The sequence below is a fragment of the Amphiura filiformis genome, chromosome 1 (assembly GCF_039555335.1).
Source record: "Amphiura filiformis chromosome 1, Afil_fr2py, whole genome shotgun sequence".
Lineage (NCBI taxonomy): Eukaryota > Metazoa > Echinodermata > Ophiuroidea > Amphilepidida > Amphiuridae > Amphiura > Amphiura filiformis.
Window position 1 is genome coordinate 78,171,172 of NC_092628.1, and position 25,186 is coordinate 78,196,357.

A 25,186-nucleotide genomic window follows, 5' to 3' on the forward strand; every position below is an offset into this window, starting at 1 on the left:
TTTTAAAATTAGCACTCTCTTAAATTGGCTGATTGAAATAAGTCAATCTTTTAATGATTGGAATCAATCTAAATAGATTTAAAAAATAGATCGAAATATTTCTTTGCATAGTGCTGATTTCACTATCTAATCAAGTGTTACTCCTAATGTAGGCCTACTGCCAAATGACATATGTTGCATTTGTTTGGAATGAGATTCAGATTTCAAACCGTTCTAGAGTGAACATTTTCAATCTCTTTTCAACTGGAAAGGATTGTCCCTAATTTGGGATGAAAAAAGATTGAAAAACAATGAAAATCAATCCTTTCTACTGACAATTCAATCGAAAAAGATTTGCCCCTAACTTTAATCACTAAAAGATTGAGAATCACTCCTTTTGAATGAAAAACAGTTTGAAAAATTCAAATCACTCGACTGAATATACAATCGAAAACGATTTGTCCCTAATTCGGGACGGCGAGATTGATCTATTCTCTCTAAATTCCTAAGATTTAAAAATAAGTCTAAGAGACTTGTTAGAATGACAAAACCTTTCAGAGACTTAAAATTCAAATCTTTATTAGAGTAAAATTTAAATCCATTAGATTTGAATTTTAAGTCTTTTCAAGGTTTTGTCCTTCTAATAAGTCCCTGGAATTTAGAGAGTTTGATTGAATATTCAATCGGGCAATTTTAGAGAGCTACACCCCACCCCCCTCGCCCACAAAAAAAATCCTGGCTACGGGCCTGGTTGTGGGCAAGCATAATTATTGCACAGCCCCTAAATATTGAGATATTGAGACAAATAAATCTGACACACAGGAATAGTATGGGTTCTATATAGAATGTGTATGATTTTTCTCGAGAGGGGCAAAACGCGCGCCCAAAACTATATAGTTTGAACTGCAAAACCTATAAAAATGCGATTTGGCTTCCTTGACTCATTTCTATATCATATCAATACATTTACAGTTGTAGGCCTACACTGTATAGTTTGCTTTTAGTTAAATAGCTAAAACTGAAAAAAATGCGGCTCTGTCATCCCCACTCACCTTATTAAATGCCTGTACTGTACCAAAACAAATCTCACAATAATGTGTTCTATATTTTGCATGTTATGAAGATGCAATTTGTATAAACAAATAAAAAAACACTTAAGGTGCTCAGTCCATGATTGCCCACTGAAAATGTCCAATTTACGAGGAAGTGAGTTGTCTACAATTTACAGTGATTATAGAGCGGGTTGTAAACTGATACTTCAAGCGCTATGCATGCCGGGATTACTAATATTGTAACTCAACCTCTCTTGCTATCAATCACTATTTTATTTCAGACTCAGTGTTTTTCTGTTATTGGTTATCTATCCTCATCAATTATTTGTTTGGAAATAGAAATATAATAATACCAGATGAATACTTTGTAATGTCTATGAGGCAATAATCTCTCGTTTTATTTGTGCCAAGGCATGAAAGGACAAAATCGAGCTAATTATTATTGATGTTGTTGTCTGTGCCCGCGTATGCTATGTCATATACGTATATAGAAATAGAAAATAGTCGAATAACAAATTTATGTTATAATATTTATCATTAATCATGAACGCGATCAGCTCTGAATCGAAATGATATAGAAGCATTCAATAAATGGTCATAAAAAGGTTTGGTCGCAATTTATCAAATGCAACATATACAGACTTGACATTTAGTATGGAATATCTTTCCGCAAAATTCAAAGACTGGTCTGGACTGGAAGGGGTCTTCATAAACCGCACGGGCTAATTATTAATTGGGGTGTGTTGGGAGATGGTGTAAAATCATTGTTTTATAGAAAATGTGCTTTCCATAAGTTAACATTTATGCTCATAATGTAGCGAACTTGCCAAAAATGGCGGATATAATTTCGGACTTTATGCAACATTATTCTGTTCTTATCAAATTTATAGGGGTTTGAGGTGATATTGCAATGTACCAATTTTTAAACACTGATAGATTACAAGTGCATTTCAGTTTTGACGAACACTTATTGGTATTTAGGTTCAGTAAATATCACCTCAAACTTCAATAAATTTGATAATATCAGGATATTGTTGCTCAGCTTCAGAAATTTTACCCCACAAACATCAAATTTACTCTCCTTAAATCCGCCATTTTAGGATTTATGCACTGTTTATGCAGATCCTTTCCAGACCAGTCTTGGAATTTTGCGAAGACAATTAAATCCATACTAAATGTCAAGTCTGTATTATCGGCATAATTATTAAAAATAATAACTTTAAAAATTCTGATTTGAAACCACACACAACTTGCCACTTAAACAATCCTCACTGTGCACAGTATTTTTTGTGGGGACCTGAGAGCACCAGAGCACATCAGACACACTAAATTCCATTCTGATATCAAATAATTTTGATTTTTTTTTTACATACAAAATTTAGGTTCCGTAAGGGACGCACCATTAGATTCTCAGGGGGGGCATGGTAGTTTGGGTCAGGCAGAATTTTTTTTTTTTTGCCGCCGATGGCGGCGGATTTTTTTTTTTTGGCCCCGAGAGCACCAAAAGTATTTTTTTTTTTTTTCAATTTTAATGTAAATTTTTATACAAAGTTGGGTGGGGGAAATTTTTTTTTACTTATCAGTGAGGCAAAATTTTTTTTTGTCTCACTAGTGGGCAAAGGTTTTTTTTTCGTCTCACTAGTGGGCGAAGTTTATTTTTTCAAAAACTCCCATGCCCCCCCCTTGGAAATCTAATGGTGCCCCCCTAAATATTACCTCAAACCTCATAAATTTGATGATATCAGGATATTGAACATAATGTACTTAAAGTATATGTGGCTGGGATGAAAAGCAGCTCATCAATTGAAAATTTTGACTCTTAGTATTGAAGAGATACATTTTTCCACAAAACAACTAAACTTGTTAGGAAAAATTACGTGAAAACATCGCTATCCAAAATGAAGGTGAAATTTTGGTATTTGTTGGACTAATGCGCACGAAGGACGTCAAATTGGCAATGTTACCCTATTTTGGCTCAAAACGCAGTGTTTTCTGGCTAAAAAGGAAGCTGCACCGGACATTATATTGCTTTATTTTTCTTCCATTAATCTTAGTAGGCATATCACCTCAAAAATAATCGCAGCAGAAACACGTTATTTAATGTTCCTACATTATTGAGCTTTATTAAAGCATCAAAAATCAAAAAACAGAATTGAAATCGGTCAATGCATTGTGATGTAGTGTCAATTTAAAGATGCTCGTAGATGGAATGAAATCCTGCCACAAATGGCTGTAATGACAAAATTGGCACATTTCGAGATTTTGAAGGTATATTTGGACGTTTGCTTGAAAAAGCAGCGTTAATTTAAATATCACATGTTAAATGCCTATCTTTCCTGACTTCGTTACAGAAAACAAAATTAAAAAATCTATCATTGAATAATCATAATAAATTAACCAAATATACTATTTGAGCAATTTCGGCCAATCTGCAGACAAATTAAATCTCAAAAAATGACTAAGTTCAGCTAATTAATATGCAAAATTGATGCCAATAGAAAACCGTACATGATATAAAGGTGCGGGTTTTTTGCACACATATGTATACAACGTTCTTTCAATTGATAACAAAAAATACACAAAAAGTAATTAATTATGCAAATTAGGTAATTACAGCTAGTTATGTATTTATGATATTATTATGCAAATTAGGCATGAGTAATTTTAGGTTTTTTTCAATATTTAATGAACGTCTGTTCATTCATCATAATTTTTTTAAGTAGGATCCTGTTATGAGGTTGAATAAATGAACTGCAGTTAATTATTTAAAAACAATACAAAAAAAATAAAAAGTTTGACATTTTGACGGTGTCTAGAATATAATTTTCATTTTTACTGTAAACATGGTATGTGTCACCATTACTCAAAGCCAAGTCCGAAAAGTATAAATTAAAATTCAGTTGCAATGAGACTTTAAATTAACATTTTGTCATCTGGATTAACATGGGAGGACAATCGGTAAAGTGAACAGCAATTTTACTGTACCGCGTATACAAAAATAGTATGGCCTTGGACACACACAATGGCTTAGAGCTATTGTGGTTTGGAAAATACTCCTAAAAAAACATTGATTAATGTTTTGCTTCAACTGGTTTTAGGGAAGTGTTTCATTTGTTGTCGACGGAATTAATTTACATGCTAAGAAAGATTAGTATTTCAGCTAAATGGTGGTAGTTCCTTTACTTCAATAGGCCTATATTTACTGATTTATGAGCGATCTTCAAAAATCCTTAAAAACAGGCAGTAGCTCTTAAACAAAACTTTTTAATTTTTGAGGACCCGATGTTAGCCTCGGAAAGGCTTCACACATCATATATTAAAAATTTTAACAATTTGGATAAATGAAGCATATGAAGAAATTCATTTATCGACATGGATGTTTTCTAAAATTGGCCAAATTTGAAGCGCGCCCTTTTCAATTCACTGTTATGCTTGCATGCACAGTGTAGCAGAAGTATTGTGCAGCCACTGTGACATACCTAATCTTAGAACTACGAGGGGGTTGTACCCGTCATTTAAAAAAACCGCACTTGGCGTTTACGCCCAAACGATCTAAGCTAATCGTAGATCCATCCTTTGAGCTCATAGTGATAAAATGTTTACCCCAACACCTTACCCGGGACCGGACCGGCCATCAAAGATGACCATAGAGAGGGGGAATTAGTCCACCGTTGCTTTCTATCAATTTGGCCATTTCGCTCTTAGGAATTATTGCAAGACCTACTGACTTTTTACTTGTTAGTTAGGTAGAAATAGTAATTTCCTTTTATATGACGTAGGGTGTCCCCTCACCAGGGGCGTAGCCAGCTTTCTTGGTCAGGGGGGGGGGGGGCAAAATAAAATTTTGGGGGCACAGACGAAAAAATTGCAGTTGCATCATACAATACATAGAGACTGTATGTCTTCGAGCTTCCCGAAAAGGGCCTTATTGGGATGAAGTGTGGTATTTTACACTATTTTCGTCCATTATCCGGCTAAAAAAGGGCTTTATTGTTACAATGTGCGCGCGTAGCGAGGAAAACTTTTGTATTTTACACTATTTTGGCCCTGAATTTTGCTAGAAAAGGGGCTCCTTGCCCTTTTTCTTTTCCTTTGCCCTCCTGATTTTCTCTTTCATTTTTTGTCAGAGGGCACTTTTTTCTTTCATTTTTTGTCAGGGGGGGCCGTCTGCCCCCGCTGGCTACGCTACTGCCCCTCACTAAACATCACCCCCACACCCGCATCCGCCGCCTGTGCCAGACAGTATCAACACGGTCACTAACTTTCGACGCTTTTTCGTCTTATGCGATATGCTTCAGTTCGAGTGCTGCTAAAGCAAAAGTTGATGAGTCGACCACACTCCACTATATTATTTTGCAGTTAATGCCGATATGAGCCAATTTTACAGTGGGCGCTAGATCATAACAAATGTTGTCGACAGGGTAGCCGGAGAAGGGTGGCCAGCCACATGAGTAGGACCGGGAGGCCGAAAGCATAACTGTAAAAGGTAGTTCATCAGCACTGAGTTGGTTTAATAAAACATACTCCCCCCCACAAATTATTCATTCCTCATTTCCAAAGCAAATTGCAAAAGCCAAGAAAGACACTTGATGACAAGTCGCTGATCGGGCAAACGAAGACCCCAGTACTGATTTACTGATGCAGTCTGCTTCCAATTTTCAATTCCGCGAGGAACATACCTACCAAAAATGATGATGAACACGGTGACACCCCCCTGGTTTACACGATGTGATTTACCTTAATTTCGGGAAAATATGAAATCACTCTAGTTCTAGCTAGTTCTATCTGTTCAAATTAATAGCTATTAATCATGTATGATGTAGCTATATCGGGTCTTATGACATGGTATGAGGAGTGCTACCCGCCGGTTCAGTGCCAAATTATATTCTTTATATTCTTTACTTTGTTCTCTTTAATTGGACACCACTCGAGGGGTCGCCCTTCTTGGCGTTTCGAGATACGAAGAGTGTCAGCGACGGTGGGGAAATAATTTTTATTATATTCTTTGCTTTTATCTCTTTCATTTAACACCCGCGGGGGGGTCGTGACCTTCTTGGCATTTGAGATATGATTCATATGAATTGAAAAGGACCCATATGAAAATTGACCCGGGTCTTTTGATGAGTGTCACCCCCGATGGATAAATATTTTTATCATATTCTTTACTTTTTAGTTTAGTTTTCTCTTTCATTTGGCACCATTTTGGGGTCATACCTTCGTGGCATTTATTATGTCCATTTCAGACTAAAATGTTAGTCAGTAAGTAACTTATTTAGCTATAGTAATATAGGCTGGTACCATTTCATGGTCCAGCAAAAAGCAAGCATTTGAAGCCATTTAGACATTTAGAACTAGAAATTCAATGTTCAACTTCAAGGCTTCTTTTGGCGATCCCCATACGGTAGCTTACGGGGACGTGCCACGACGACTTTCGGATGCTGACTTTCTCTATAAGCTTCTATACTTACTTTTTGCTGTTTTTGCCACCCATCAGTATTCCAATTTGTCACAAAAACACCAAAATTTGCCCTTATAAAATTTGAGCACGTTTAGGGGCACTTTCGCCCATATACCTTCAACCAGGGGGAAACCCATGACTTCACTTTTAAGCAATTATACACTAATTTTAATCATTGAGAGCTACTGCAGAACATGCAGAATGGGCCTTTAAATGCCGTGTGAAACACCCATACAATAGACACTCATACAATAAACCAAAAATTAGAGGTCAAGTTCAACTCAATATACAGCTCCTCATGCCACGGACACATGCTGAGTGAGTTTCGTGCTTCGTGCACACTGACATCACTGAGATTAAAACCATATGAGAAAACCAAGTGTTGGTTTAAATTTGGAGTTGGTCTATATCGTAGCTATAATATTTAACATCATCATGTTACCCAAGTGACAAACCAATTGCTGCTTCGAAAAGGCCCTTCGAGACTACAAGATATTAATGTAATCATTCGTAAGTAAGCGTTATTCTTATTTCTATGCATCGGGGACGGGAATCAATTGGGGTACAGCAAACATTGCAATACTGTACCCATTGTAGCGTAACAAAAAATTACAGAAAGTGTTGGTTTGGAGTTGGTAACCGTAATACATGTACATTACATCAACATGTTACCCATGTGACAAACCAATATTATTGCAACTTCGAAGAAGCTCTTCGAGATATCAATGTATTCGTACGTATAAGTGTTTTTCTTTATTTTCATTCATCGGCGGGGACGGAATCGGGACTTGTACAGTAAACATGTATCTTATTCCACAATTTGACGTTTTCGTAGCAGCTGCATGCTGCGCTAGTGCTCAATTTATTAATACCGGGAATTATACATGTCTATAATTATAGTCCGACTATAGAGTGTAGAAATTACAGAAAGCATGAAGCACCATTAGATATCAAGGGGGACTATTAGGTAGTTGGGTCGCGTCGTCGTGACAATTGGGTGGGGTTTTTTTAGCACCGTGAAGCAAACTTTTTTTTGGGTGAGTGAAGCAATTTTGTGACACATCGACGAGTCAATTATTTTTTACTCCTCGGTAAGGATTTCTTTTACTCGTAAAGTTCTTTATTTTCAACAATTTGTTTTATTGTGGATTTGTGAAACGAATTTTAGCGAGTTCGTGGTGAATTTTTCGTCTGCGTATTGCGCGGAGAACTTTTAAGGAGATTCATGTCTAAGGATTTTTAAAAACTTTCTACAAATCATAAACTGATGTCCCAGATCCAGATCCATCCCCAGTCCCCACGCATGGCATCGCATGGCATCCGTGTGGCATAGATTTCTTTTTGATGTGGGGTGGACTTTGCCGGGGGACTTTGCCTGGTGAAAATCTGAGCAAGTATTTTCGCTCACAGAATAAATTATCACGAACAAATGCACACAAAATACTCACAAGTTCGAAGCTAAGATATGAAAAATGGAAATTTGTCTTAAAAGAAAATGTTGCCAAATATGAGGCAAATTTTTCAGGTGGAGCAATTTATTTTTTTGGTCTGAGGTGGAGCAAATTTTTTTTGATATCAGATATCGAGACAAAAAAAAAAACAGCCCTACTTGATATCTAATAGTGCGTTCCTAATGCTCTACTCTGACATGACTCTGAGGAGGTAGGCCTACAATGGTATGTTAGGTGAACCGGGTTATGTTAACAGTATAGTAATACTAATAAACGATACATTTAATACCATGATTACAACATCCCAGCCTTGTGATCATATATAGGCCTAAATACATTTTAAGTCCCGTATAGTTTTGATGTTTCAATTTTTCCATCCTTTTTAATTTTGCATCTTATTTCGCGAATCTTACCCCCATTTTCTTCTTAACAATACCCTCCCCTCCCACCGGTTTTCCCCGCCCTTTGTTCGCACTAAAACTCAAATATTTCAAAGATACATTTTTGACTGAAACGCATCTAGGCCAAATGTGCGTTCGATGAGTTGCAATTTACTGATAAGTTTACGTATTTATGTTTTCCATGGGGCCATGGTTATATCTATGCATATTTATACTTCTAGATGAAGGGCATGGCACCCCGATGACAATTTCGCGAATATGTGTTTTGCAAATGACACTATTTTGTGTTTCGTAAATTGCATTTATTCAAATAGGCCTACCCCCAGCCACGAGCCCCATCACCATTTCGCGAAATTTTGCACTGAGTATGCCTACCCGCGGACACATATGGAGTGCAGTGACAAGTCATTTTTTCAACGTATGCCATCATGACTTTGTAGGTTATTGTACTTAATTGACACACTGTCTTGTCATTATTGTTCACTACCTACCGGAAACCGGGTTCTAATACTAGGCCTATTATACTATGCCATAGCCTAATAATATATGTTCATCCTACGTTTTCAGCTTTACTCAGTTTTCAGCGTTATAAATAAATAGTCACCACACTGAAATCTGGGCATAATTAAGTGATTTAATTTTCAGTGAGGCACCCCCCCCCACAAAAAAAAGTTGCCAATCCGAAAACAATCCTTTTTCAATATAATAAAAAAAGGTTGAAAATCAGCTCGTTTTTGTTGAAAAAATCACAAAAAGGTCTACTTTTTTCTTGATTAAGACTCAGTATCCCAGCAAACACAAAATGTTCTTAAAACATATAAAGGTCATGAAAATAATTTTAATACGTTATTGTAAAATATTTTTGGAAAACATTCTCGCAAAATATTTTGTCAACACTTAAATAACATTCTGTTTAGATTATTTTGCGTAAAGTTTTCAAAAATATTATTAAAACGTTTTTATACCACTTTATATAACCCGACATTTAAACGTTTTCTGTAAAACGTTTTGTGTTTGCTGGGATAGCAGTTACAAAATAAAAAACTATGGGCCTTTTGCAAACTGAAAAGCAAACATGTGTGTTTTTGTTGTTCAGTTCATTACACAAACTAAATGCTTGTATTTTATATGTAACATTGCATATTATCTATACCTGTGTGACGACGACGCACGTACATTTATATATATAGGCTATTGTGAACTTCAGTCAATGGTGCATGGTCATGGTGGTATATATGGTTTTATTGAGAAAGTTTTGTATAGGTATATAGTCAGTGAATTGCGAATCTCTGAAAAAGGTCTATGGGTAAACCGCTCAGCCATGTCTTAAAGCCATATTATAACATTTACTGAGGAGGACGCCCTCAATATTTTTCTAATTCTGGGTGGCATGATTATATTGTACTCTATTAAACCAACATACCCTGCAAAAATCAAGACCCTGTGTGCTATAGTTTTGTCAAAATCCGAGATTTTGAATAAAACGCAGGAACCGTCGTTTTATTATTATTATGATGGAAAATTAGTCGAACGCATGTATACGCGTTGTTCGGGATGGTAATCTACACAACTAAGGATCGTACCATAACACGACCGAAGGTGTGATACGTATTGGCGACATCGGATTCGGCGCTGGTAGTAAATTCCAATTTTCTTTGCTTCACCTCAGTTGTTTGGCTCAAAATTAAAAGGTGATATATCTGATAGTAAAAGCTAACATTAATATGGCAAAGAAATACTAATCTTTTTTGTATGAAAATGTTATGATATGGCTTTAATGGCCTCGCTGCTGCCCCTCTACCTGTTTGCAGTCCCTCTATCGTATTTATTTTCTCCTTTTCTCACTGCAACCCATACTGCAGTTACTGTCCCTTTTCCTATACACAATACACAGTGCTCTTACCATTGACGCGTAACCTCTACAAATACTGTATGTTAGAAGTATGGGTAATTGCCTAGTTAACGTCGCTGTGTGAAAAATAACCGGCCAATATTAAAAGTACTCTTCTATAATTCTAGAAAATATAGTTTTGTAACATGTCCTAAATTTTTAGCTAATTTAGATGTTTGGAAATATTCGCACTTTGGTGTTTTAGTGTATGTTATAGGTAAGAGTACATTGCCTAGTTAACTTCGCTGTGTGAAAAAACTGGCCAATATTAAAAGTACTCTTCTGAAATTCTAGAAAATATAGTTTTGTAACATGTCCTAAATTTTAGCTAATTTAGGTATTTGGAAATATTCGCACTTTGGTGTTTTAGGAAGGATATGGTCACATTTTTTAAGTTGGGACCCTATTGTGTCACATACGTACACATTTGACAAAAATTACATGTATTAGTGCTCTATGCCTAATAACTCGAAAAATAATTATCCAAAGTGTGCAAAAGTATACATTGTCGGAAACCTGAGATATTGAGGATTGCAAATATCTAATGATTTTTCCAGTATACAGGGTGACCTAGGAAATATACAGGGTGTAACAAAAGAAATATTACAATGTAATGCAATTTGTTGTATGCTTTCTAGTTTATACATAGTGTATTAAAATAAAAATTGAAGTCCATATTTGAGAAGCCAAAAGTAATGCCCATCCAGACATATATAATTTATAGTGGTTAATTAATTGTATAACGGAATTACAGGGTGATCAAAATTTGTCTGATTTTTACATTAAAAAACTATAAATTCTGTTTAGTACAGGCATATGACAAAAATGTATGTTCTATTTGTTCAAATGAAATACTTAAAAGAAATTCATGAACATACCTTCATGTCAGAAAGGAACAATTCATTTCAAAATGCCAGATTTGATTATACAGGGTGTTCAAAAAATGAAGAAAACAAATTCCGATGATTATGTAATTACCCACATTCACAATATTATTTATTGATCACAACATGTTATGCCTGGCAATAATTGTACTGACATCTTGTTAATAGTTTTATTGCTGATCTGTGAAAATCAACATAACAATTTGACAATCATATAGGGTGATGATTTGTAAGTCTTTAACTCTAGATACCGTACATGCAGTTGCATGGCAAATGGCTCCTAAAACAATGTATGGTGTGGATATACTGTATAGTGGATAACACTTCCTAGAAGTTAACAATTAATATAAAAGCTTTCAATTGTTTTAAAAATCAAGGAACATTAATTAATAATAGCCTGGCTGCATTAAACCACTGCAGAGCTATTTCCCCCAATTATATTTCAAAATGGGTAATAATCTGCATTTTCGGGTGGTATTTGTAATATAGTGAGGCTCTAATTAATTAGTGATATTAATTAATTAGGAATTAAATTAACATTTATTTAGGTTGAGTTATTACAATAATGCTACTATCCAAATAAAATAATAAGTTAATGAACTAATATACACACGGTTATTCATTTATATTGCCTATCCCATTGGAAATACACAGTGCGCATCCTCACCCTCGCGCATCCTCACCCTCCTCCACCCCTGACCAATTATAATTAACGAGTTATAGTAATTAATCTAAACTTTCTTTTTAATTTTATCTTACAGATATTATTATAGCAATAAATTATCTTCCAATTGAGACTAAATATACTCAATTGTGATGTCTTGTTTGAGAAATTTGAGCATTTGAATGGCAAATAAACGAAAAAATGTGACAAATCCACCCTTTTTAGGGTCCCAACTTAAAAAATGTGACCATATGTAAACGACAGATAACACCAAAAAATATGAAGAAATTATTTCCAAACCGTGTTACGGCCCGCAGCCATTATGTTTCTCATTTTCAAGAATGTGGTTAACAATATGCACAGTATTGTCTCATTTCGTGAACAAAGGCCAAGCATACCATGACTATCATATGAGATACCACAGCGTTTCTATATTCTACACATTATTACGATGTGTGCATGCTCTAGTACCCCATATGATGTTTCTATTACAAGAAAAAAAATTGTTTTCAGGTAAAACCAGGGTTTTGTTTCCAGTACACTCACTCGAAGAGCAGTACACTAATTAGCGGGGCCTTGCAGCTTGCTGTGGATATCTTTTACTGCATTTTTAACGTAAAAAAATTGAAATCCAATGTAAAAATTGAGATATATTTAATTTTGAGAATGACAATTATACTTTATAGGTACAAAGGAACGCGTTTAGCCCATTTAGTTAAGTTCCAGGTCATGCAGGTGTACGTCCTATAACACAATGCATATGTAAACTTTCTTTATCTGTGTCAATAATAGAATATTGATTTCAACGGAGTATTGAGCTGTATGGAAAAAATATTTATAATACAGGCTGTTGACACTGTGCGAGATGCATAGTCGGATACGTTTCGTACACAAACCTGTTGCTCAATTCGGCGCAGAAACAGTGGCTAAAATCACTTTGTATTTGATTCCACATCTCCAGATTTCAAATTTAGGTTGAGACATGTTTTCTAGGAATTCACAGATTATTGGATGACGATACGTTGTTGCGAACGAACCACTATTTACTATCGCTATGGAAAATCTCGGCCCGAGACAAAATTTAATCGCACTCGGCCACACATGCACACCGAGCGAGATGAATGCGAATACGTTTTGCACACACACCTGTTCAATTCGGCACAGATACAGTGGCTAAAACACCGCTTAAAAATCACTTTCTGTTTAATTTTACACCTCCTTTGTAAATTTTAGCACTGAATGTTAACCATAGGATATAACATAACAACCATCACCATCTATCAATAAATAATCATTCCTTAGGGTATGCAAAATACATATATATCAATTTGTAAGCGCTCTTACGCAAAGTCTTAGTTCATTGAATTTACATGACAAAACAGGCGAAAATAGTAACTTTTTGCACAAGATTCAATTTAAAGAGAATTGGCCATTGCTCATTCTAATGACGCTAGTATATGGACAATATAAGCGTGCTTTTTCATTTAATGACATAAAATTTGAAAAATATTGTAAGGAACACTTTATGTTTTGACTTTTAAAACCTACATTTTGGTCAAAAATGTGCTTGGATAGGTAGTTTTCAACAGATTTACCACATTCGCCTTGCTTTAAGTTAATATAACATTGAATTGCAAATATCCGTTGATCTAATGACGAAAAGTGTCTTTAGGGGGGAAGTGTTAGCTTTCGTTTGATATAAAAAAATTCTGATTGGATGAAGGAAATACTTGAGGTTTCGACAAAAACCAATCACAGAGGACCAATTTCCAGCTAGAAGCTCCACAGCTCTTACGATGCTATGCACTCAACCGTGTAGTGTAATCAAAGACTGTGTGGAGACAATTCACTGCTTGCTTGGGAGCTCTTAGACGAAAATGTGTGCTCAGGTGTATCGAGGTGGAAACTGTGCCATAGATAGTTTATAAGAAAATCGTTTTTGTATATCAACCTTTCCATATGCGAATGCAGAGGTAATAACTTGCAGGCATAAAATCTTTGATAAATCCCGTACGTTCCCAATACAAATTTCCATTAAAACCATCTGTATTTGCAGAGAAAAATCTAAAAATTTAAAAAGATCGTACATTAAGGCTTTAAAGCACAGCCCCCTAAAAGGCATAATAATATTGATAGTTATATGTTTGTTTCTATTGCATATACCCATAATATTGACAAATAAGCAGCCTGTAACCGGCAGCCTACGATCTGTCATGGCTAAAACCAGCATAGATGATGGATCAATCTTAGCAGAGCAGTATCTTCTCGAAAGTCCAAAATCTCCAAAAGAAGTAAGGTTTACAGAAGACATTCCGCTCCAAGTTCAGGGTATCAATTTTTCAACGCAGAAGAAGATCGGGCCTCTTGGTAGAAAAAGACTTAGAAGCGGAGCAAGTAGTATAAGGTATGTCATTTATGTATATCTCAAATATGGAGGAATTACGGTATAGGTAAAGACTTGCCGTCCTGTTGCTACTATTCTACATTTTTTATGAGAGAGATAAGGGATTGTTCATAAATACTTTGGTGGGGGTTGGAAAATTTGGAACCCCCGACATCAATTTTTTTTATAGTTTTAGACCCCTAAAAAGGTGAATCACTTCCGAATCGGGCAATATATTTCAAATCTCTGTTAATGTTTAAATGTCTAAACGATATGGCTCCACAGTACCTAATCAACCGGTTTTCTTATATACACGAAAAGCATAATGTTTACAATTTGACAAGCTGCGACAAATTTATTGGCTCTACTGCCTTGCATGAATGGTTATGATACTGGATATTTTAAATCATCTTTTTCATACAGTGGTGTTGAGGTTTGGAACAAGCTGAGTAATGGCTTAAGAAGCTCAACAAATATGCAGACTTTCAAGCAAAGATTCAAGTCCTAAACATTTGGGCATAAATACTTGTAAATGATGTGTTTTTATTTACTTTGGAAATTGTAATGTATTTTTGTATTTTAAATTTGTATCTAATAGTTGTATATACTATATAAATTGTATGTTGATAATTGTTGCTTTTAAATTATTGTCTATGTGTAGCAGAGCCCATGTTAGACCAGCTTTTTGGCTGAATTATGCTACCCTGGATAAATATGATTAAAATAAATAGAGTCTCGACAACGGGTTCACCATAATTGAGGATATCACGCTTGATGTACCACGTAAATTTGATTGGTATTCTGTTCGGCAGTGCGCATCAAGGAAAACAAACACAAACAAAGAATCCTTTAATACAACCAGGGACCTTGTATACACGGTCCCTGATACAACTTTACTTTCCTTTAAATATTAAAAATAAATAACACATTTGATTTCAATATTTATTTTGAGTTCATGAACAAAGAAAAATCGCGTTTTACTGTTATAGCAATTTCGTTTTTAGCTATTAATTGTTTTACAATTTTGTCGTATGGAATAAAATTATCGGTTCCACAATGTAAAATAGTAGCCTATATATTTTTTCACATTAAAGCCATATTGTAACATTTGCTGAGGAGGACGCCCTCAATTTTTTCAAAATTGTGTTTTTTATACGATTGTAATTACTAATATACTTAACATATCCTGCAAAAATCAAGACTTTAGGTGTTGTAGTTTTATTAAAATCCGAGATTTTGAATAAAGCACAGGAACCAATTATTATGATGGATATATTAGTCGAACGAGTACGTGATGTTCATAACACATCAGTACGTACATGGGGTGCACATACATCAAAGGACCGTACCGTAGCACAACCAACTGAGTGATACGCATTGGCGACCTTGGCGCTGGTAGTTAATTCCAATTTTCTAGGGGACATTTCCTTCACACTGTATGATCTGACAGTAAAAAGCTAACTTGTTATGGACAATAAATACTATTTTTTTATGGAAATGTTACAATATGGCTTTAATCAATGTGATGTATAATATGTTTTGCTACAGCTAAGCCTGTATATCTGAATTGCGGATGAATTGTTTATATTATAACGCTAAAAGGTTCTATGATCTCGCAATAAATCACACTTCACTGTTTGTTTAATGTTTATAATCCATCTCAGGGGAGGGAAATCCCAGTCATTCCACCCACTCGAAGCACAAGATGAAGGCAAACAATTATCAGATGCAAAAGGTTCAGGCCGATTAAAGTTAAAACGTCTTGGATTTGGACAGTCACGAAGAAAACGTTATGATGAGAACAGTAATAACAAATCTCCTAAGGTAAACTATATAGTTGCAATATCAAAACGTTCAACATTCGTTTGGTGTAACCTTTATTTTTGTACAGATATTTCTATCAATTGACGGGCTTACACTGCAAATTGGCCAGAACACATGGAACGCGTTCATTAATGTAACGGTTTTTTAACACATGACACGTGTTAAACTTATTTAGAGAACACTAGTGTTAATGTAGAGAACACAGGTGTTATTACCTCAGAACACCAGTGTAACGTGTTCTAATCCTTTAAACACTCGTGTTCAAAATCACTATCTATGAACACCTCGGACACATGAAAGAAATGTAACGGTTTTTTAACACATGACACGTGTTCAAACATTGATTTTCAGAATGCTGATGTTCAACCTTTATTTATACTTTTTCAAAATCTCATTACTCGACAATAAACCCATGGTAGTATAAACAAGATATTGGCGGTGTTCCGAAGAATTCCGATGAAATCCGTGAGTTTTCACCTAAGGCTCGAACCCTCACCGATCGTGTCTCCCGGCCGACAGCGCAACGCCTTAACTGCTCGGCCATCTCTCCCTCTTGTGTCTCTCCGATGTTTGTTCATCGCTGTCAACAGATATACGGGCTCCGAGTCCTTCTTACAGTTGCCCTGAATTTTATTCTTCCCTAAATCCTTCGAATTTACTCTCACTATCATCATCCCATTTGTCTTGAAAAGGACAGTTTGGAATAGCGTTTCCACATTGCATCGCCATTGTTGTTGTTGTTACTTATATCCCTCCTTCAAAGGACCACCGTGTATTTCTCGCTGACACGTCGCAGCTCTCCAACGCCTCTATCTGCTCATCCACATCGGTATCATTACTACATGCGTTCCATTTTTTGAACACCAGTATTCAATATAATCATTCAGAACACTTGTGACACGTCTGATCAATACTGTGTGTTCTGCATTATACTAAAAGAACACTAATGTGCAAGGCTTATCATATTATGAACACCTCGGACGCGTCTGAGAAGCGTCATGTGTTCGGGAAAATTTACAGTGTACTAGTTCTACACTAGTCTATTAGCATCCCAGCAAACACAAAACATTTTCGACATCATTCGCAAAAGGTTAAAAAAGGTTGCCAGAAAACGTTTAAATGTCGGGTTATATAAAGGGTATATAACGTATTCTTAACATTCAAAAACGTTTTTTGATAACTTTCTGCCAATATTCTAACATAATGTTATTTAAGTGTTGACAAGATATTTTACAATAACATTTTGAAAACACTTAAAAATATGTTTGCAGTGTGTTTTCATACAAAACGTTTTAAAACGTTTTCTTGACCTCTATATTATAACCCGACATTTAATGTTATTAATTACCAAAACCAAAAATCCAAAATATAACTTTTAAATAACGTATTGTGTTTGCTGGGATGATTAGGAAGAGATCGATAATAATAATACTTTTAAATATTATTATTACTATAATTTAAAAATTATGCTTAATTCTTTTACCTATTTCGGACAATGCTCTTTAACCATGTTAACCTTTTTCCCAACGCTCCAATGTAATATGTAATTTTTTTTACAATAACACTATTCACTGTTTTAATCTGTATTTCCAGAGAAGTTGCTTTTATTGCATCTTCTCTGGTATTACTTGTACCTGTCTTCATCGTTGGGCTTCTTCCACCTATATCCACGATATCTCCTTTCCTTTTTGCTTAACTCCTTGCTTACTTGCTTGCTTGTTACTTGCTTGATTGTTTCATGCATTCGTTTACGTTACAGACTTCAATCAGATCCATATTTAGCTTTACCCGAAGTTTTTCGTGGACAGAAGCCCGGCCAGAAATTAACCGTTTGGACAAGTTAGATGACAATGGTTTGGCATCAATGCATATCGCAGCGCAGAGTAATCAGGTTGCCAAAATTGACGAGCTGATTCGAAAAGAAGCTGGTAGGCAGTAGCACTTTTGATTCTATGTATTCAGAAAAGTAAAGAAAATGTTAATTTTGCTAAATGGAAACTGTAGCTTTTTCAATATCTCTCTTTTCAATCTTGAGGTTGAAAAGCAGAAACATGCATAGTAAAGCAGGATGTAATAACTGTAAACATCGGATTTCCGTGATTGTATTAACAAGTTTCTAGGTTTTCGGGGCATTATCGGAAATCCACACCAAGCTATAATGGCTCAGCCTATCCAAAATCCGAAATAGAGACGAGGTAGAGTGGTTTTTTTAAAAACAAAACACACTTGGGAATGGAACCCGGGACTCTGGCCTGTGAGACAAACGTAACAACCGTAAGTCCAACCATAGACAGTAGTCCAACTGACGAAGATCGATCAACATTACTTTTATCCTTAGCAAACTAATTACCGTATCTCAAATGTAAGTTTCTGTGCATTTATTACGCAGGTTTCAAATAATAACTAATCACAATCCTGACAATTTTTATATCCCTATCCTGACAATTTTTATATCCCTATCCTAACCCTAATTCAAACCCTAAACTTAAACCCTAAAACTAATCCTTACATGAAGGTAAACCTTGGGTTCCGTCTTCTGTTTTCAATGAAGTAAAATACACAATTTTGGTTCTGAGTATTGAGTTTACATTATGAAGCCTTTTTTAAGTTAGTCAAAGTAACAATAATCATGGGATATTTTCATCATTCTTATCTTTCAGTATGTTCAAAAGCTATGAAATATCTGCCGACAAAAATGGGTTTTCACTGTATCAATTCACCTCATATCGCCGGGTTTTTCGATATGAATTTATTTCTACTGAGCCATTAGTGCAAAATCACATATATTTACAACAGCCAAGATCAAGAAACACTGGAATGTTAAAGGTCTTTATACGAGATATTTGTTATCATTTTATCAATCCTGATCAATTCAGGTGATGCTCTTAAAATCTAAAGCGTTATGCAAGTTTAATAGAGATGTGCCACCAGATATCTAATGGTGTTTTAAATAATTTGTTGATGTATTAGATATACACATGTATAATTTTATTTCAGATGTCAATGTTAAGTCTTCTGTAGATGAGGCTACACCACTGCATTTGGCAGCTCGATACAATTGTCCAGATGCTGCCGAAGTACTCCTCCAGTATGGTGCTGACGTCACAGATGCCCTTACCAATGGGCAAACACCTCTACATGTGTGCTGTAGACGTGGGTTTTCGAAAGTTGTTAAGGTATGTGTTTATTGCAGGGGTGTGAGAGTTCAGCTTTTAAGCTGATTTCAGCTTTTTTATTGCCAAAATTTAAATGTTTTCTTTTATTTTCAACCCATATTTGACGTTTTTACCCTGATTTTACGCTGTTTTTCAGCTTTTTAAAATTAATTTTCCTGTTTATTTGTTTGAGGCCTCTCACACCCCTGTTATTACCTCTTTTGATAAACATTATGTTGTACTCCCTTTTTGAACTTCAATTCATACCAGTTGAAATTCATACCAGCATATCTGCTTTCGGATTAGAGCGGTTCCTAGCTGTTTTTTTGTTTTTTTTTTTTTTTTTGAATTTTTTAAATGTGAGACAAATTAATAGAAGAATATGAATTTCAAATGTGATAGACTACATTTAACAATACCATCCCAGCAAACACACATTGTTTTACAGGTTTAAATGTCGGGTTATATAAAGGGTATAAAAACGTTTTGATAACATTCATAAAACATAATTATTTTCCAAATGTTTGCCCGAAATATTTTACAATAACGTTTTCAAAATGATTCATGATCTTTATATATCCCGACATTTAAATGTTATTAAACATGTTAAAACGTTTTGCATAAACGTTTAAAGAACGTTTAAAGTTTGCTGGGATGTCTCGTTTTTCTTCGTATTTGTGAGATTAGCTCAAGTCATCATAAGTAATTATGCTGTCGTCAGTATTGAGGTTTTATTCTTCACCTGTCTCTTCTATTATCTTTATACTTGCTCTAGATATTGATACACAACGGCAAAGCAGACGTAAACTCGAGGGATAAAGACAAAACAACTCCACTCCATCAAGCTACTATTAAGGGAGATATTGATGTGTGTCGGTTGTTGGTGAGTGCATGACGTAAATGTAATGCAGTTATATAATTATACTAGGAATCATAGAAAGATTTGAGCCGTGCGGGAAACAAGACAACAAAAAATCATACTTTCGCCCATAAAAAATTTCAGATACTGCCCCCACATGTAGTTGACGTCAGATGAAGATATGGGCTATTTGTTTAAACACTTTAAACGGAGATACACTTGGGTCCAGATGGTAGCTGTCACATGTAAAATGCTGAAGACATACTAACAAGCGTATTATAAGCTTACCGGACTAGTACATAGTAAAGAAGGAATCAAAATTGAAGATAAAGAACAAGGAAAAAGAAGGCCACTCCCAAATATCCTATGTCTTTGTCTTTTGGTTCAGGTTTAATTTGCGCATTCATATAATTGATTTGCCTAGCTAGCTATTTTTAGAATGGCTAAACATAGGGTGAGTTTAAAGAAACGACTCATTCTTTTTCCTATAGATTGAAAATGGCGCCGATATTCGAGCCAAAGATATCAACCAACTAACACCGTTAATGCAAGCTGCACAAAGTGGATTCGAAGAGTGTGTGCAAATTCTCTTAACTATGGGTAAGATTAAACATTGATAACCGTTGGAATATGAACGTTTAAGCCATAGGGAACATTTTTATGTTATATTATAATGTATTATAGGAAATATATAATGTCTGACAGATCTGTATTTTATTTTCAAACAATACGTTACCACTCTGTGTCATTAAATGAACTAGACAACCAGCATATCTGATGAACTCATCAATAATTTGGTTTTTTATAATGTAGAACCTTTTCTAATTACAATTTGCAGTTTTAAGCTATATACCGTGTCCAATATTCTGTGTATAATAACCAGAGTGCAAAATACTATACCTTATGCAGCAGGCTATCAGTTTATCTAAGTTCTTTTCAAAACATAATTTAAGGAAGTCACGGAATTCCGCTTTACCGCTTTCACCTTTGATTTAGGCAATATCATAACGTTTGGGTGTTAAATTGGTCAAGGTTAAGATAAGAGTTGAAGGTATGGAAGAAAATGCATTAGAAAATGAGTATGAACCGAATATCTTTATTATCTGCACTTCGCCTTAAAGGGGCACTTCGTGATCCACAGCCTCATCCCCCCACTTTTCTCAAAAAAAGTTGAGATTTTTATATCACTGGAAACCTCTAGCTACATAATGTTTATGTACAAAATATTTCTTGCAGATTAATTCGTTTAGCAAAGATATCGTGAAATTTGAATTTCGTTCTGGTGCACCAGAACGAAATTACAACGTATTGTCTATGGAGCAGTGTAATACACATAATCATGCATAACTCGCAAACGCAATATCGGAATCAACTGAAATTTTGGGAATATGCTTTTTTCGTGGATATGTACTGAAAAATGTCATAAAAAGAGGATGCTAGGATCACGAAATACTCCTTTAATTCTGGATAGCTCATTTATTTATACGCTGGGTGGGTAAGCATGGCAAATAGTAGTCCCGCATTCAGATTCTGCATTACTATAAGAGATTTGTAAATATGCAGAGAAGCAGAATTCGTAATAAGCGTTCTATAGTATATACCTATTCCGAGTCACTAGCTTTGAAGTTCAGCTTGTCCTGCGTTAGCTTAGCATTACTTGGTGCGTATACATACTTTTACGCTCGCGATCAACGTGCCGCATATAATACACGTAAAAACCACGCTACGCCAATACAGTCACACGCTGAACTTCAAAGCTAGTGCCGTTGAGTCGAGGTATAGTCGCCTTTGTTCTAAACGTCTTTCTGCTCTTTACCTTTCCGGTAGCCATTCAAGGTGGTATTCCGCTAGGTGACTTCCTATCTGACAAAGACAATGAAGGAAACACAGCTCTACATCTCGCTGTTGGAAATCGACATATAAATGTAAGCGTAAATGTAAATGTTTCGCATTATATACTTTAAAGCCACGGGATGGATGGATGGCCCAGGGGGAAAGTTAGCCCGGATTGCAAGACTATCCATGCCTTTAACATTGGTTAAGGTTAGCAACTATTTTAAACTGTTGCGATTTGGTAGTTCAAAAAAATTAATCACATCAAAGTCAATGGGTTGATAACTGGTGTGCAAACATTGCATTAATCATTTCATAGCGAGTGTGTAGAAGAATTCAAATATCACAGATATACTTTTAGGTCCTGTGGTTCTTGAGTTCGCTATACCTCAGTTCAGTTCAGTTCAGTTTATTTCATCCATTCAAAATACATGTTAACATAATACAGATAATATTTTCTTGTATAAAACAGTGTGGAACATTTTAAATTATATGACAAAAGTATATGAGAAACAGAGGATGAGGATGCCACCAAACGCACAGCGTGATGTTGTGGCACCCTATACATAATGTTTCAATTTTACAATAAGCAAAACAAAATTTAATGCATTAGGAAAAAAACGAACAAAGACAAACAAGCCTTGTAAGTAGAGAAAATACAAGATTTACCAATGCAAAATTCAAAGTATACAATGCATATTAAATATGAAATAATTTTATAACCAGTAGGCATATCTAGAATATTAAGTCATTTTAGGCAATTTCCAAAATATTACATGAAAAAGATATATTGTACACTCTAAATTTCAAGGATTTAAAATAAATCCCAAGGGACTGTGATTAGGGACCAATCAAGTGCCAGATCCAAAATTAAATCTTTAAGATTCAAAATTAAATCTTTAAGATTTAAAATTCAAATCTATAAGATCAATTTCAAATCTAAAATTGATTGGTCCCTAACCACAGTCTTAAGGATTTATTTTTAAATCCTTGCAATTTAGAGTGTAAATGTAACAAGTATTGGATATAGGCCTACAACCTTGAAAACAAAACATGCATGCATGAGCAAATCAGAGGCCTAAATCCAACATTTACATGTGAAATTGTAAAAAGGCTAGTACCTACAAAGTAAATGATAAATATAGCAAATGATAATGATATTCAATATTGGAGTTACATACAAAAAATAGTTGGAAAATAATTTATTCGGGACAAACTCCAACCAAGATCTACCCGCAAGGCAGAGGGAACAATATAACACAAAACACACGAAAACAAGTCCAATCTGAGATATATTTTAATATAATAATAATAATAGAAATATAAAAAAATATTAGATCCATTAGCCAGAAATGTAGCTACTGATGAGATGCTTTTTAAAATTAGTTTTGAAGGATGACACAGAGGGGCTGGATTTGATTGACTGGGGAAGTGAATTCCATAGTAGAGCACCTTGAATCTTAATGGTATTATCAGCAAGTTTTGTTTTGGTTAAATTGGCATGGAAATTACTGGCTTGTCTTGTGAGGTGATCGTGAATACTTGCGTTTGTAATGAACAAGTTATTTAGAGACAAGTCAGTTGGAAATAATTTGTGGTGGAAATTGAACATGAACGTTCCAAGTTGGTGAAAATGTATATCTTGAATCTTAAGTGTGTTAAGTTGCTTGAAGAGGGGTTCTGTGTGGGCCAGCCAAAGGGAGTTAGTGCATGTGCGGATGATTCTTTTTTGGAGGAGAAAAAGTGATTCAACCTAATCAACCCTCCTGACCGTACTGCCCTTACCTGTCTTCCTTTTCATTATATTTGTATGTTTATATATATTATGAATAAAACTGAAATGATGAAGGTAACTATTAGGATTTTTGACAGTTCTTGTATACTGCTCCTTTTTCAGGTCTCAAGATCTTTGATAGAACGCGGGGCTCCTGTTAATTGCCGAAAAACTACCAACGGATTTACGCCGCTTCATCAAGCGGCAATTATTGGTGAGGAACCGTTGGCGCAGATGCTTATTGATAAAGGCGCAGAGACAGAAATCATCGACAAGGAACAAATGACACCACTTCACAGGTTTGTTTTGTTCTGGCATTTTATTTATTATTTATTTATTGCATCATATTTACCCAGGGTGGCCCGATCAGCTAAAATGCTGTTCTTACACGGGGCCCTGCATAACATTAAAAAACATACAGATACATGAGTATTATAATAAAGCATAAACATATAAATCACAATTTAAATAGAGTATACCAATTTACAAGTACTTAAACTAATACAATGTTACAGGGAAGTAAATAAGGATAATTTACTGGGTGGGCAATTTAATTTATTTTTGCCCTCAAATTAGGGAAAATAATTTACTAGGTGGGCAGCAATAATTAATTTCATCCAGGCATTTAGATTTTTGGAAATGTAGACCTCATTTTGCGTGGAAGTTGGCTTTAATGTAAAAAGTGGATTTTACCCTCCCTCTAAATGCATCTTAACATAATTTACCAAGAAAAATTGCATATCGTATTATAATATTTCACTTTGGACATTTAAAAATCTTACACTAATTATTATTCACCATTACTCCTAGGCAGTAAAGTTCGATGGGAAGGGTAATGTTTTTATTTGGTATTACAGTGAAATAATACTTCTTGTCACAGACACACATCACTCACAGATTAAAGAAATTTTATATAAATTTCTGTTTGTTAAAAACATGAACAAAATTATTTCTAAAATTTATTTAAAAAATATTACCAAACCAGTATTTGACAAGATATTTACTAGTAATTTCAATATTTAAAGTATTTCCCAGTAATTTACGGTATCAGAGATGCCACTTTTCTTTCTCATGCTGGAATTCCTCCTTTTATTAAGTCAAAATGTCCACACTTTTAATTATCTTCAGCCTATTTTTGTGACTTTTTATCCAAATTTTCACACAAGTTTCAGGGTTTTTGAGTGGCCCAAAGTTGCATTTTTGCGGTATCTGTTGGTATTCCTCGGTAATTTCCACCCTTGTGCACGCTCAAAGACTTGAAATGAGAACTGTATATTATCTGGATTCAAATATAATGTTTCAAGTCTATTAAAAACACACCTTGTTCAAGAATAATTTATGGTCTCATAAGAATTCTTTTAGGTCTTGTGTGGAAATTGCTCAAAATGATATTAATTTTTGGCTTCACATACCATTTTGTACTGTGTGATAATTATTCCTACTCCAAAGTTGTAAACATGGTAAATGAATAAATTGGCAAATGTTATTAGAAAAGACACATCACTTTCATTATTTAACATCACTTTCAAAATGCAAGGTGATTTCAAGATATGCACGTTGGTACTAGTTTTATGATAA

At 34.9% G+C, this 25,186-nt stretch overlaps 1 protein-coding gene across 2 annotated transcripts in view; it reads left to right on the plus strand.

Annotated features, from left to right (window-relative positions):
* The first annotated feature begins 6,784 nt into the window (after positions 1 to 6,784).
* The window catches only part of LOC140153856 (transient receptor potential cation channel subfamily A member 1-like), a 35,121-nt gene continuing 16,719 nt past the window's right edge, over positions 6,785 to 25,186 (plus strand). Inside the window, exons 1-9 of one of the 2 annotated variants that reach the window (XM_072176663.1) lie at positions 6,785 to 6,999; positions 13,964 to 14,184; positions 15,828 to 15,987; positions 17,747 to 17,915; positions 18,985 to 19,163; positions 19,918 to 20,025; positions 20,493 to 20,601; positions 21,829 to 21,926; positions 23,732 to 23,907. In XM_072176663.1, coding sequence (XP_072032764.1) covers positions 13,994 to 14,184; positions 15,828 to 15,987; positions 17,747 to 17,915; positions 18,985 to 19,163; positions 19,918 to 20,025; positions 20,493 to 20,601; positions 21,829 to 21,926; positions 23,732 to 23,907 — 1,190 coding nt within the window. In that variant the 5' untranslated portion in view covers positions 6,785 to 6,999; positions 13,964 to 13,993. The remainder of the gene's footprint in view (positions 7,000 to 13,963; positions 14,185 to 15,827; positions 15,988 to 17,746; positions 17,916 to 18,984; positions 19,164 to 19,917; positions 20,026 to 20,492; positions 20,602 to 21,828; positions 21,927 to 23,731; positions 23,908 to 25,186) is intronic. The other variant, XM_072176662.1, reaches the window with a different exon arrangement.